The 13,973-nt window shown below is 32.9% G+C and overlaps 1 protein-coding gene across 1 annotated transcript; it reads left to right on the top strand.

Moving 5' to 3' along the window:
* The first annotated feature begins 5,669 nt into the window (after positions 1-5,669).
* On the top strand, positions 5,670-11,612 carry LOC145563316 (putative potassium transporter 17). The gene is made up of 8 exons (XM_081623757.1): positions 5,670-5,857; positions 7,715-7,934; positions 8,286-8,525; positions 8,613-8,663; positions 8,861-9,121; positions 9,357-9,409; positions 9,567-9,936; positions 10,695-11,612. The coding sequence occupies exons 1-8, from the start codon at positions 5,750-5,752 to the stop codon at positions 11,570-11,572; spliced, it is 2,181 nt and encodes a 726-aa protein (XP_081479883.1). The 5' UTR covers positions 5,670-5,749; the 3' UTR covers positions 11,573-11,612.
* Positions 11,613-13,973: the final 2,361 nt, after the last annotated feature.

The following is a 13,973-nucleotide window of genomic DNA, read 5'->3' on the forward strand; positions in this document are numbered from 1 at the left end:
GAACTTTGCCACCGGAGAAGACGTGCTTTTATAATATTTCCTTTTCACTTGTTTTATGCAACTGCTAAACAACCAATAATAATTCGGAGTAACTACGTACAATAACACAAAAAATATGTGGAACCATCTTTTTTCTCAGTTTTGAATGGAACTGAGCATTCTATGCGGTTTCATGTGGTGGAACTCCAAATATTTCATGGATCGGCTAATATTCTTGGTACTTCCTCATGAAACTGTCACCAAGGTAGTACAAACAATTTCAAACAATTCCGTACTTCCATGATTTTTTTTTTTTTAATGTAAATAATGATATCATGATTAATCTATACTTTTATTGGATATATAATGCGATTACTTCAAGCGATTTCACAGAAAGGTCATATCAGTTCGATATATTATATTTTCCATCTTTAAACGCGTTCTTTGGTCATCTTCATGATGTTCACTGAGTGGAATGCACATTTTTCATTTAGGTGTTTTAGGTATAATGTTGTTATGTCATTTTGAAGGGTATGCACGGTGCTCATTGTGCATATGCCTTTACAAACCAATTAATTTTTTTTTTTTAATAGCATAGTATAAAAATAAATGTTAATATATTAAATGTTATAGATAAATTTCAATCTATATTATTGGTCAGAGACTCAAAGTTGTATGTTAGTAAGTATATCAATCAAACTATTATATTTAACCTCAAATAGAAGTATCTTTAATTATGCACGATATTCGCGCGTAGCATATTCTACTACTAGTATTTCTTCACCCTTTGATGCAGCCGCCTCGATCGCCCTTAACCTAGTCTGATCCAACTTATTCTCCATTATCATGCATTTTAATTAATCGTATAAACAGTATATTATCACTATAAAAAATAGTGGAGCATAATTCTTTGTTATCACCAACGATATTATGCTATATTGTGTAATCAAGGGGGATATACGTTTCATTAGCATTATTATTTTAAAAAGTAAGCTGATTGTGATTATATATTCCGTTTGTTTTAAGCTTATTGGTTAGATTCCCCTAAAAAAAATACTTATTGATTAGCTAGATGTTTAATATGGGACTAATAAGTTTATAGGTTAGGTTTATGACTTGTGACTAATCGAAGAGTGAACATGATTTGATAAGATTGATCAAATTGAAGTTACTTACGAGAATCCTACTACATTAATTAGTTTATGTGGTCCTTTCATGATTCATATTTGTGGAGGACTATTACTCGTAACATATAGTAACTGATCAAATGGTTGTAGCTAGGGATTTGTTTGTATTTTTCAAAAGACGACTCTACCTACTAAATTAAGCATTAGGGCTAAAATATGCAACTAAATTGAGAAATAAAATTGCAAAAAAAAAAAAAAAAAAGGATTGATATAATTAAAAAAAAAAGAAATTAAAAATTAAGTAAGAAAGCAAATCTCATTTTAATCACAAGCTAGTAGTTAACCATTAGGACACAAATAAACTAGCTATAAATTGACTTGAAATTTATGTGGCCCGACAAACTAATTTGCTACTTAGCTCGCAATTTGAGTTAATCTAATCTATGCGCAGGGTGACTTGAGTGCATGTTGTTTTTAGCTTCTGGGTATGTAGTAAATATGTATATCTTTATTAACACTTCGTATTTAAGTTGTCATGTATGATTGGATCAATCTTATACTAGTACATTTTTTTATATGACATACTTAGTTATGCGAAAAATTATTATTTGAACAACTAAATTAAATCGATTGACAGTGAGCATGCATCAATCTAAACCGACTTCAATCTGAATCATGGGTGATAGCTAGAAATCACAATAATAAAAAAAAAATAAAAAAAATAAAAAAATAATAAAAAAAAAAAAAAAAAAAAACCTTCACGATCTTATACGACACTTATTAATTGATGCCTCGTAAGATATGACTCATCATTATTTTTTTACTATCATTAAGATATTAGTATTTCCTAGTATATATTAAAATTATGGTAAAAATATGTTTCATTGTTCAATCTGTAATTTATTTGGCCTTGGATCAATAAGGTCGTAATTTATGTTCTTCAATAATTTATGTATTTCCACTAATGTAGATGAAATTTATACATACGTATTTGGTACAATTCCAACCCTAAAATCAAACAATATCATACATATATAGATTATATACAATTGCTTAAGAAACTACGAGTACATATTATTTTGAACTATTGATATAAGGAAGACTTTATAATAGCTATAATTTAAATCATGATATATCACGCTCGTTTATATCCCTAGGGAGAAGAATAAGGTAGTTCATCAATTTGCTAGCTATGCCGCCTTATCAATGGCGTTGGGTCGTTGAAATGCCTACCTGTGCCAAGGATGTCATGGAGGAAGATATGCAGAGGAACCATCTCAGCGATTAGTTGCCTAGATGAAGGAATTGGTCGACCTGCAAAATCTTTCTATTTTGTTACAAGACCTTTTGTGCATCTTTTTGTTGAGCTTGTGCTATGTTACTGTATTTTGGGGTAATACTTTGGTTTGTACGGCTTTAAGGAAACCTTCTAGGCTCATCTTTTGGTAGTGTAAGAACTTAATAACTTTTCATCTTTTGGTAGTGTATTTTTATATACTACCTCCGCATTACTGACAATAAAGGAATATTTTATGTCTCACAAATAATACCCCTTTATTGCGAGTAATGTGAAGGAAAGGTAGTAATTGTAGTCATCATCATTGTAATATTAGACTATGTTCAATTCAACCTATTTAAATTGATATTGACTTAGTATTTTAGAAATAATCTAATCAGGTCAGATCTTAACTCTTTAGAAATAATACCAAAATTCTCCGGTGTTGACTTGGTCATGTGACCATCACATGACACTTAATGACCCCTTTCTTTCCCAAATCAACGTGACCAAGTCAACGCCGGATAATTTTGGTCAAACTTCATATTCCGGCCTAAGGTAGTAAATTACAACATTTTTCAAAAATTAAGTAGTCAATTACAACATTTTTTTTAACATGTAGTTTCTCGCAAATTTTGGACTATAATAGGTAGTTTTTCACAAAATTTCCTTCATTTATTGAATATAAAAAAAAATAATTAAATCATATTTCCTATTCCAATCCACTTCTTATAAAGCTAATAATATAAATAATTATGACCAAATTTGCCTTTCATGAAACCAGGTCCTTTTACATACGTTACGTGAATAATTTATACTTCCATACTTTTCTATAAACATTTACGTAGATCCATAATACGGAGTATAATAATTATTGTAAATACTCCTTTTTTCTTGATCAATGATCAAATTTGATCAAATTTGCCCCATCAAATGAGGAAAGATTGATCAAATATGCTGTTTTCCTTCATATCAAAGTGAAATACTTTAATTAAAGTGGTATTCTTTATCAAATTATTTATTATAGTGGGCATTGGGAATTGAATAATTTAATTAGTGGTGATCAAATAAGCTCCATGCATGGCTAAGGAGAAGATCAAAATATTAGGTATAGGTATAACAAAGTCAATATGTGATATTATCATGCACTTAATAGTCAAGTGATATTATCATGCACTTAATTGTTAATATATTATATTAACCAGTAAAATCACAATGAAGTACATTTGCGTCAATGATTAGTTAAAGTAAGGTAATGACCATTAAAAAAAAAAAAAAAAAAAAAAAAAAAAAAACCAAACAAGAAGAAAATCAGGGATAACTTAAATGATTAGAGTTTGCTTCCTGCTTCCAGGTGTAGATCGATCAAATAAAATATAATTTTTATAATTTTATACACACATGTGTTATTTAAGAAATCATGTCATGAAGATTGAGTACAATTTGCCCCAAATCCCAGGCCAATTGCCCTCGCCATATACTCGGTGACTCACTAGTCACTAATGATATTGACAAATATGGAGGAAAAAAATTATTTTTCAAAATTGGTCCCCATTTATATTTATAGACAATACATAAAATATACTTTTTTTTTTTTTTTTTTTTTTTGATAAACAATTTATACTATACTAATGAACCCAATATGTGCTTATTTGTTGTGTATTCTAATTTGGTGGAGAGCTTTGTTCTCGGATTGGCTTGACGGAAAAAGTTGGTGCATGGATATTGACTTTTCGATTGCAAAAGCCTTCTTACTCGATTTGGTTAAGACCACATTAATTTAAGTGAGTAATCATTTCTTTTATCCAAATCGATCCAAGAAATACACATACAAATAAAATGTTTGGTATAAATGGTGGTGATATAGGATATTTAATCTTATATTTTGCATTGCATACCACATTTGAAATAATGATACGAGCTGATAGTAATATTGGTTCGTATACATACCAACACTGGATGAGAATATTATATTGTAACATTTAAAATTATGAGTAGCAAAATTTTATCTTAAAATTTGGTTACATAAACCGTTAATCCGTTAGCCATTTATCTCTATCATTTTATGTGAGATAAGTGGTACTAATCCACATGTGTGTTGTTTTCCTATAAATCCTATCAATTGGTCTATCATAAATAAATGAATAAAATGATTGATCCAATTCAGTTGACCCAAAACACCACCTCTAACAAAGAATACTCTTTTAACAACTCAAATATGAGTTAAATTAAATTAATTAAAAATAAAACTAACAAAAATTTGATCCTTCAAGTAACGGAAGGGGTCATATACTGTTATGAAACTATAATTATATAATTTCTCCAAAAAAATGGCATAAATCACAAGTCCACTTTATTTCAATCCTATTAAAAGAAGCATATTCAATGAATTATATATTTGTACATAAATAAATTTATACACATATTTTGATGCAACAAAGAAGCATATGTTGCCACTAGCTTTTTGTCAAGTGTATCTCACTATCTTCCTCCCACTTCTAAGTTGATTGTCTCCTAACCCTAATCAATTAAAAAAGTATTATTCTTTATTTCTCCTCGAGAAAATACAAGTTTATCTTCTTCATATATAAACAATAAACAAACAACAAATCGTAATGAAATGACTTAATTTTGCACTGTCCAAGGGTAAACCTATACTACTAAAACGTTTGATTTGATGTATAATGCTTTTGAAAAGTAAACTTTCCATTTTTATTCATTTTTTGTTTGGTTTGTGAAGAAGTGGAAAACATTTTTCCAATCTCAATGTTGAAAAATATTTTCCTTTTATAGAAGAAGAGAAGCCATTTAATCTTCCTTCTTCCTTACCTCCTTTCGACATCCCTCTCATTCATCCTCTCCTTCCCATTCTAATTATTAATTTAATTTCTCTTTTATTTTTCTTGTGAACAGACAAACAAATGATCGAAAAGCTAATTTATAATCGTGGTTTCCCATAATAAAAAAAAAAAAACAAAACAAAACAAAATATTTTTCATAGAAAATGTTTTACGTCTAAATCAAACAGAGCCTAACACCATTAATTACTTTACTCTAAAATTGCTAACATCAATAGCAGTTTTGTGATAACGATTTAGGGCAAATTATAATCGCTACTAGTAGTGTTTGCGATTTTCATAGTTTAATTACAAAAATATTATAAGTACAAATATGTCATATGATAATTTATCAAGGTGATAAATGTGGGTAAAGCTAATTCTCCTCTATATATATATGCAGATTTTGCATAATTAGTCTCAACTCAGACTAAACACAAAAACATACCACTAGACATTTCACTCTCATTCTCTCTCTTCTATTCTCTTTTTTTTTTTCCTCTCTCTAACTTTCGTTGGTCTTAGAAACAATGTCAACTGTTGATGGACAAATTCCATCACCAATGTCTCTCTCTACCACCATTGTTGTTGATTCTGATTCCAATTGTCACCTTCCTATGCCTAACCTCATTGTAAAGGTATGTTTTTCTTTTACTTGTATGTGTTAGCTAAGCTAGTGTGTTACCTTATTTAGTTAATTAATTAAGGCTATATTTAATTCACCTTATTTTACTGATTTTATATTAGATAAAAATAACAGATAAGATCGGACACATCAGAAAAAATAAGTTTAAATCTAATTTATCATGGGCAATTTTTCATAGCTCGATGTCTTTAATTCCATGATTATAAAAATTACATATTTAAAAGTACATATAATTACAAATCTATTAAGACAACAATTGATAGAAGGTTAGCTATAAAAAGTAACCGATGATAGTATGTGTACTTGACGGTTGAATACAAAAATACATAAATTTTTGACAAACACTACCTACTTCCTTCACCCAACTATTTTTAGCATATGTAAAAAGCTACCCAAAGGTTATCCGCTAAGGATGTGTTTTATTCACTTGATTTTTACTTATTTGAATTTGTCGGAATTTATTAACCCTCATTAAAACTTATTTTAGTTATAAATTGAACTTGGGTAAACCTGATTAACCCTCATTAAAACTTATTTTAGTTATAAATTGAATTTGGGTAAACCTGATTAACCCTAATCACAACTTATGTGAACTTGTTTTTCCTGGAGGAAGCCCCAGTTTCTCACCGTGAGAAACGAATTCGTTTCTCATGGGGGCATTTTTGTGAATAAATCAACAACTTTTTCAACTTTATTCAACTGTGGAGCCCACAATATTGAAAAAGTTGTTGATTTATTCACGAAAATGCCATCATGAGAAACAAATTTTGTTTCTCACCATGAGAAACAGGGGATTTTCCTTTTTCCTGAACTTATCTTATCTGAACTTAAGTCTTATTTAAAATAAGGTGAACAAAACAGGGCATAACCGCAACCAGAACCACTACCTTGCTAAACGCTCTTATTTTTCTCTAGTATTGTTTAGATCTATTTAAAACGCTAACGACTACGTACTTCAAACGCTAATGACAAACAGGGATGTCTTTATAAATTTGCGGGCATGCATAATTAGGGTGAACTAAACCTAGCCTAAGTTCACCATCAGATGAAAAACTGTCAAACTCGCTCATCTATGGGTGCTGTGGATTATACATAGACTAGGTTGGTTAAAATTAAAGGGCATAATTAGGGTTCTTGTGAAATTGTACTGTGGAGGTTGTAAATGGTACAAATATCAATTACGAGGTTGAATTTTATTTTTCTTCTCAAAACAATAATTAGGGATCGATTGGGAGTAATAAGAATCTGGAAAATGAGAGAAATAAGCTATGGAGAAGTTTTGACAATTTTTCATTTGAGGTATGGAGAATGCAATTGATTAATATGATCAACAAATTACGGCATAATAAATCATCAAATGTCATTAACAAAGGAGGAGACAGATATAGCGCTTAATAAATTAAACTTGATTTAAATGTACTAAAAACAAGAGAGATAAATTGTGTATTTTACTATTATTATGCTTCATAAATTTAAATCAAGTAAATAGCTTTATTTAAGGAGGTGCATCAATTATAATTAGTGTCACTAATTTAGTGGTACATGAAGTAGTACAAACTGAAATTATTTTTACTGAACTAAAATTATTTTTACTCAATTAAAATTAAATTTACTGAAGTGTAATTATTTTTACTGAATATTATTTTTTTAAGGTGAAGGGATCATGGCCTTACACACATGAAAATTTAAATAAATTGTAATAGTAATTATTTTTACTGAATATTATTTTTTTAAGGTGAAGGGATCATGGCCTTACACACATGAAAATTTAAATAAATTGTAATTTGATGCATATATACTTTGTGAAGGAGTAGTGACATTCCCAGTTTATGTTGAATTTAATTATCAGTCAAGTCGATGGAATACATTATTTCTTGCATACAAGACACTGGGAGTGGTTTTTGGAGGCCTTGTGACATCCCCACTTTATGTGTATCCTTCAATGTCTTTGAAGTCTCCCACTGAAGAAGACTACTTGGGAATTTATTGTATTATGTTTTGGTCTCTTAGCCTTATTGGGGTTATCAAGTATGCTTGCATCGCACTCAAAGCTGATGATCAAGGAGAAGGTACTATACTAATTTAATGCGTTCATGATTGCACTTGTATGTCACAAAGTAGAACTCTGAAATTGATCTACGGAGAATAAGTATTATACTAACTTAACGCGTTCATAATTGCACTTGTGCTGCACTAATGAGCAATCTAGACTGTTGGACGTTCTGTATAATTGTATGAATAAAGCTTCAGTTCTCTCTTGGTTAATTTTTTAGCAAGGAACTAGTGTATTAGATTCTTGGGTTGTTGTTAACCTGTTGTCTGCATTTATAACAAGTTTGATAATCAGTTTGCTGAATTTCAATTTTACATATTAGTATTATATCCCCATGTTTGTTCTGGTAATATTTGTTTCATTGCAGGCGGCACATTTGCTTTATATTCGTTACTTAGTAGGCACATGAGCATTGGGTTTCTTTCCGCGAAAGATGGGGATCCTTCTGGAGTTACAGATTCTTGTCTTTATGAGGGTCAGGAAAAGCAGAGTAAACTTGGCAAGATTTTTAAGGAAAGTGTGGTGGCTAGAAGGGTATTACTGTTTATCTCTATTCTGGGCATGTGTATGTTGATTGGTGATGGCATACTTACTCCTGCAATCTCAGGTTTCATGTCTACCAATATTATTTATTTTCTTCTATTGCTATCTTGTTTTGGATTGCTTCGAATTGATTTTTATGTTTCCTTTTTAGTGTTGTCTGCAATTCAAGGCATAAGAGCTCCTTTTCCTAAAGTAACCAAAAGTAAGTTTGGGTTTTAACCAAGGCTTTGTTCTCATTTTGTATCCTATTCTTCAGCTGGAACTGTTTTCGGGTAATTTAATTTTTGAGAAAGATTATGTTCCTGTGTTTCATATCCAGTTGGGAAATTGGAATTGTTCTTATTCAGGATGATAGTATCTTCTGTGTTGTTGAACTTTTCTATATCACTACTCTTGCAGCTGCAGTTGAAGCCCTTTCGGCTGCAATTATCATACTTTTGTTCCTACTACAAAAGTTTGGTACTTCGCGTGTGAGCTTCCTTTTCTCACCTGTAATGGGTCTGTGGACCTTGACTACGCCGCTGGTTGGGATTTACAGCATCATAAGCCACTACCCAGGCATATTTAAGGCTATATCACCACATTACATAGTCGTGTTCTTCTTGAAAAATGGGAGGGAAGGTTGGCTGTCTCTTGGAGGCACAATCCTCTGTATTACAGGTGAACCTTAATCACTACAATCACCCATTTGAGAGTGATTTTTACTGGTTTTTAGTATTTTAGTTTGTAGATCTACATTTATAATGAACTTGGTTATACATTTAATTGATAACTTAATATCATAGTCACTATTGATCAACCTTTTTGATATAATACAGTATAATTTTTGGCACTTTGAACAAAGAGCAACACCTTTGTGCGCGTTTACATAAACAAACATTACTATTTTGTGCAGGTGCTGAAGCCTTATTTGCTGATCTAGGCCACTTTAGTAGACGTTCCATCCAGGTTTGATAATCTAGCCAACGATCAGTTTTCTTTTTACTGAAGGAATGTATATAGTATTGTTGAGTTCATATTCTTTCTAACAAATCTATATTGATGTTGGCTTTCCCCTTTATAAATTCTTTTCTCCAAAGATCAATGACATGTTCTTTCTTTCCAGCTTGCATTTCTGTTCACAATATACCCGTCTCTTGTTTTCACATACGCGGGGCAGACAGCTTATCTCATTAGACATCCCCAAGATCATGAAGATGGGTTCTACAAATTCATACCAACTCAAGTCTATTGGCCTATGTTTGTTGTTTCTACGCTTGCAGCTGTGGTTGCTAGTCAATCATTGATATCAGCCACCTTTTCAGTTATCAAACAATCTGTGGTGCTGGATTATTTTCCACGGGTCAAAGTGGTGCACACCTCCTGTAACAAAGAAGGCGAGGTTTACTCCCCTGAAATCAACTACATACTCATGGTACTCTGTGTTGCTGTCATACTTATCTTTGGTGATGGACAAGATATGGGAAACGCCTTTGGTAAGATAAATAACAGACACATGCTTATATATTTAGAGGTGTTTTTGTTTTTTTGTTTTTTGTTTGTGTTTTGATAATTTGACCTTAAAACTATGCAAGTCAACTCAGATACTTGCATAACTGATAATTCCTTTTGTGCATATTTTTATGACTAAATTTCACTATCTTGTCTGCATATTCATCCCTTGATTAGCTTGTTGAAGCATGTATTGAACTTTGAAATCGATACAGTGTTGCACATGTATTATATGCAATGTTTTGATCTCAGTCTACTTTGGAGTTTCATTTTATGTAGATCTGCCCCTAGTTTAGAAAGTAGGGACTGACTCGATTCTGTCTGAGAATTTTATTTGTGCTGTTGTGCATCATTTGTCTAAAAGAAATGGGGTTTAGTTCAAAGTAATATGAATGAACTTTAAAAACATAAGTGCCTATGTATATCCTATTAAAAAAAATTGAAAAAAAAACGAGCCTAAGCTTTTACCCAAGAGATGGGAAAACAAGCATGTACATACTCTAGAAAATCTGATCAAATGTACCTCTGGTTATTTTCATTAGCTAAAGAGCATGCCATGTCCTTTCTCTGTGTTTAGGTGGTTGATCGATCTGTTTGTTAATTTTGTGGGGTTGGGATTCTTGGGACAATGTGACAACTAACTCTAAACAGTCGGAGTAATTCCCTTGCTATTCTGACTCTTAGTCTGTTACCATGGCGGTTTGATTTATTTGTTGCTGCATGTACTGATCCTTGTTAACAGGTGTTGTTGTCAGTATGGTCATGCTTATAACCACCATACTTCTGACTCTGGTCATGATTGTAATCTGGAGAACCTCACCAATATTAGTATTCCTTTTCTGCTTGACATTTATTCCAATGGAAAGCGTTTATGTCAGTGCTGTACTGATCAAAGTTCCTGAAGGCGGATGGATCCCTTTTGCCATTTCCATCATCCTTGCATTGATCATGTTTGGCTGGTATTTTGGCCGAGAAAGAAAGATAGGCTATGAGTTAACACACAAGATAGACGTAGATAGATTTCAGGAACTGTTGTCTGATCCTAGTGTCCACAGGGTACCTGGAATTTGCTTCTTTTACTCCAACATTCAGGACGGTTTAACTCCTGTCCTTGGACATTACATCAAAAACGTAAAATCTCTTCACAAGGTGACAATTTTCACAACACTGAAATACTTGTTAATCCCAAAAGTTGCACCACATGAGAGGATTATTATCAGCAAATTCGGCCTAAAAGGGATATATGGGTGCGTAATTCAGTATGGTTATGCAGATTCTCTGCATCTTGAAGGTGAAAACCTTGTAAATCAGGTTACAACATGTTTACAGCATTATATAACACATTGCTCAGGGCCTTTGTCAGCTGATCAAGCGAGTATCCAAGACGAGCTTTCTACCTTGGAGGAAGCCTTGAATGTTGATGTTGTTCACGTTCTAGGGAAAACAAGGTTTCATATAGGCCAGAATTGTAGCTGGTTTGACAGAATTATGCTTGCATTTTATGAATTCATGCATAGTAACTGTCGGTCTTCTCTGCCTACGTTAGAATTGCCACTTCCCCAGCGTATGGAAATTGTTATGCTTTACGAGACTTTAAATCAGGGGACCATAGGGTTTTGATACATTTAAGACGCGACAATCTATAACTGAATCAGGTGTACAATATTTATTGTAAATCGATTATGAAGTTATGCTAATGATTTTCCGTAAAATGTTATCTCTGTATAAATAAAAGTTATCTATGCTTTTATTGATATACTTAATATCATTAAGGGAGTAAAAATCAAATATATAAAGTGTATGAAGGTAACTATATGTTCTTCATATAAATTATTATGATCTATTTAATTATAGATTCAAATTTAACCCATAAAAGGTTAAAATTTACCCGGCCCATAAGTAAATTAAGCTTAAAATTGTTGTGTTCAAGTCCCACTACTTACACTAGCTAGTAGAATAGCTTGTAGAATAAGACAAACAAGTGGTAGTGTGCTTTGTACACTTTGTAGTTGGCTTGTAGAATAAGCCAAGTTTGGTAGAGTCAGTGGAGGATTCAGGATTTCAAACTGGTGAGTCACCATCAATAATTGATCAATTGTTTCAATCCAAAAATTATACTCGTCATGTGCACAGTGGTGCACGTGACTCACCGGCAAAAAAAATTTGTATTAGAGCGGAGGTCGTTACGGGGCGATTTGAAGGCCAAAGATTAACTAAGTTGAGGTTGAAGAGGTGCGGGAAAGTTCAAGGTTAGTGTGCTAAGTGAAAGACCACCAAAAGTAGTTTCACTAGAAGAGCACAAAGAAGTAGAAGTGTGCTAGAGTGAGGAAGGAAAAATGTAGACCTCAAAGTGAGTTGTGAGGGTGTCCGTACAAGTTATTCTTTGTATGGCGCCAAGTAATTGAGGGTGGTGCAGCTTGTGCAAGCGGCGGTACAAGATGTGATCTTGTATCGAAAGTCAATTTGATATTGTGATGGTCATTTGGCGTGTTCCATGGCGCGACAGTAGTAGTAGTAGTAGTAGCAGTGGTTGGTAGATTATGGTGATGTTGTGCTAGTTGCTCCACCATGAGATGGTGTTGGAGGATGAGAGCACAAACACACCAGAGGGAGTAGAGGTATGAGCGGCTTGTAGCGGAGGTCTACGAAGAAGGGTCTTGAAGATGAAGAAGACCAAGGAGGGGGAGGCATCTTATGTCTAAATCGAGGGGGAAGATGATGATCACATCTTTCCATTGGAAGTAGCGGGGAAGTATTAATCACAACAAGTAGTGCCATGAATGTCATGATGAGAAGGTGAAGCTCAAAGAGGTTGAAGCTTGTGAAGATGTTGTGGTGCTTCCAAAAAGAAATTGAAGGTTGAGGATGAAGGTTCATGGAGCTTATGTGAGTAACTTCATGAGTATTTGAGGAAGGATGTGCTTTGTTAGTGTTGAACAAACACATCCAAAGAAGCGAGGTGAAAGACCTCATTGAGGTGTTGATGTGGTAGTTGTTGGCGACAGTTCAGATCAAGGCGTGGTCTTGGGTCGAAAGTCCTCCATACTTGAGGGTTTGGCGGCGTGATTCATTGACACATTGTGGATGCTCAATAGTGGTTAGGTGCTAGTAGCTAAGCCTTGTGTTGGTGTTAGCTATATGAGAGTACAAACCCATGAGAGTCTTTTGTATGTTTGCAGTTAATTGCCAGGGCCGGCACGGAGGGGAGACCTCGAGTGCGACCGCTTAGGGCCCACGCCAGAAAGGGACTCAAAAATTTTTAAAAAAACAAATCAGTTTGCATAGCTGTAGAATTTTACTCTGTAGTTTTTACTCGTTAAAAAAAACAAAAAATTTTTAAAAAGATAATTACTGCATTTAGTTAGCAATTAACATTAAATTACTTAGATGTCAATTAGGTGGAGATAACAATGCAATATAACCTCTTTACTTCTTCTTCTAATCTTCCGGTTTCTATGAGTATTTGCTCCAAAATATTAATCTTTTCAATTACACCGTTTCATATTTATTCAATTACCGAAATATTATGCAAAGTTATTACTCCAGTATTGTGTATGGAGTCTTACTATTCAAATAATATAAAGGCCTGATTGACTGAAATAAGCTGAACTGAACTGAAATGAACTTATTGGAGCTGAACTGAAATGAACTTAACTGAACTGAATATTTTATGAGAGAAGGAAATTAAGAACTGAACTGAACTTAACTGAACTGAACTGCACTGAAAATAATCTGAAGAGAACTGGCCCTAAGCTATTTTCATTGTCTTATATTTAAAGCTATTGCGTGTAAAAAAAAATTGTTACGTAAGGGGTTCTTTTTTAACATTATGATTAGGGCCCATAAATTTCCAGGAATGGGGCTGTTAATTGCCACCTTGAGGTGGTGTTGTAGAAGAGTGGTTTTGGTGTTAGGGATAATGGTCTTGAGGGGGAGATTTGTTGTGTTCAAAACCCAGTCTACTATCAACATTAATAGGATAGCTTGTAGAATAAGACAAGCAAGTAATAGTGTTCTTTGT

This window comes from Chenopodium album, chromosome 10 (genome assembly GCF_948465745.1).
Source record: "Chenopodium album chromosome 10, dcCheAlbu1.1, whole genome shotgun sequence".
In the NCBI taxonomy this organism is placed as follows: domain Eukaryota; kingdom Viridiplantae; phylum Streptophyta; class Magnoliopsida; order Caryophyllales; family Amaranthaceae; genus Chenopodium; species Chenopodium album.

Bases quoted from the DNA above. Each gene is read 5' to 3' on its own strand.
- LOC145563316 (XM_081623757.1), top strand. From the start codon at position 5,750: ATGTCAACTGTTGATGGACAAATTCCATCACCAATGTCTCTCTCTACC. The intron at 8,526-8,612 runs GTTTCATGTCTA...TTTCCTTTTTAG, and splicing joins ACTTACTCCTGCAATCTCAG to TGTTGTCTGCAATTCAAGGC. The intron at 9,122-9,356 runs GTGAACCTTAAT...TATTTTGTGCAG, and splicing joins CACAATCCTCTGTATTACAG to GTGCTGAAGCCTTATTTGCT.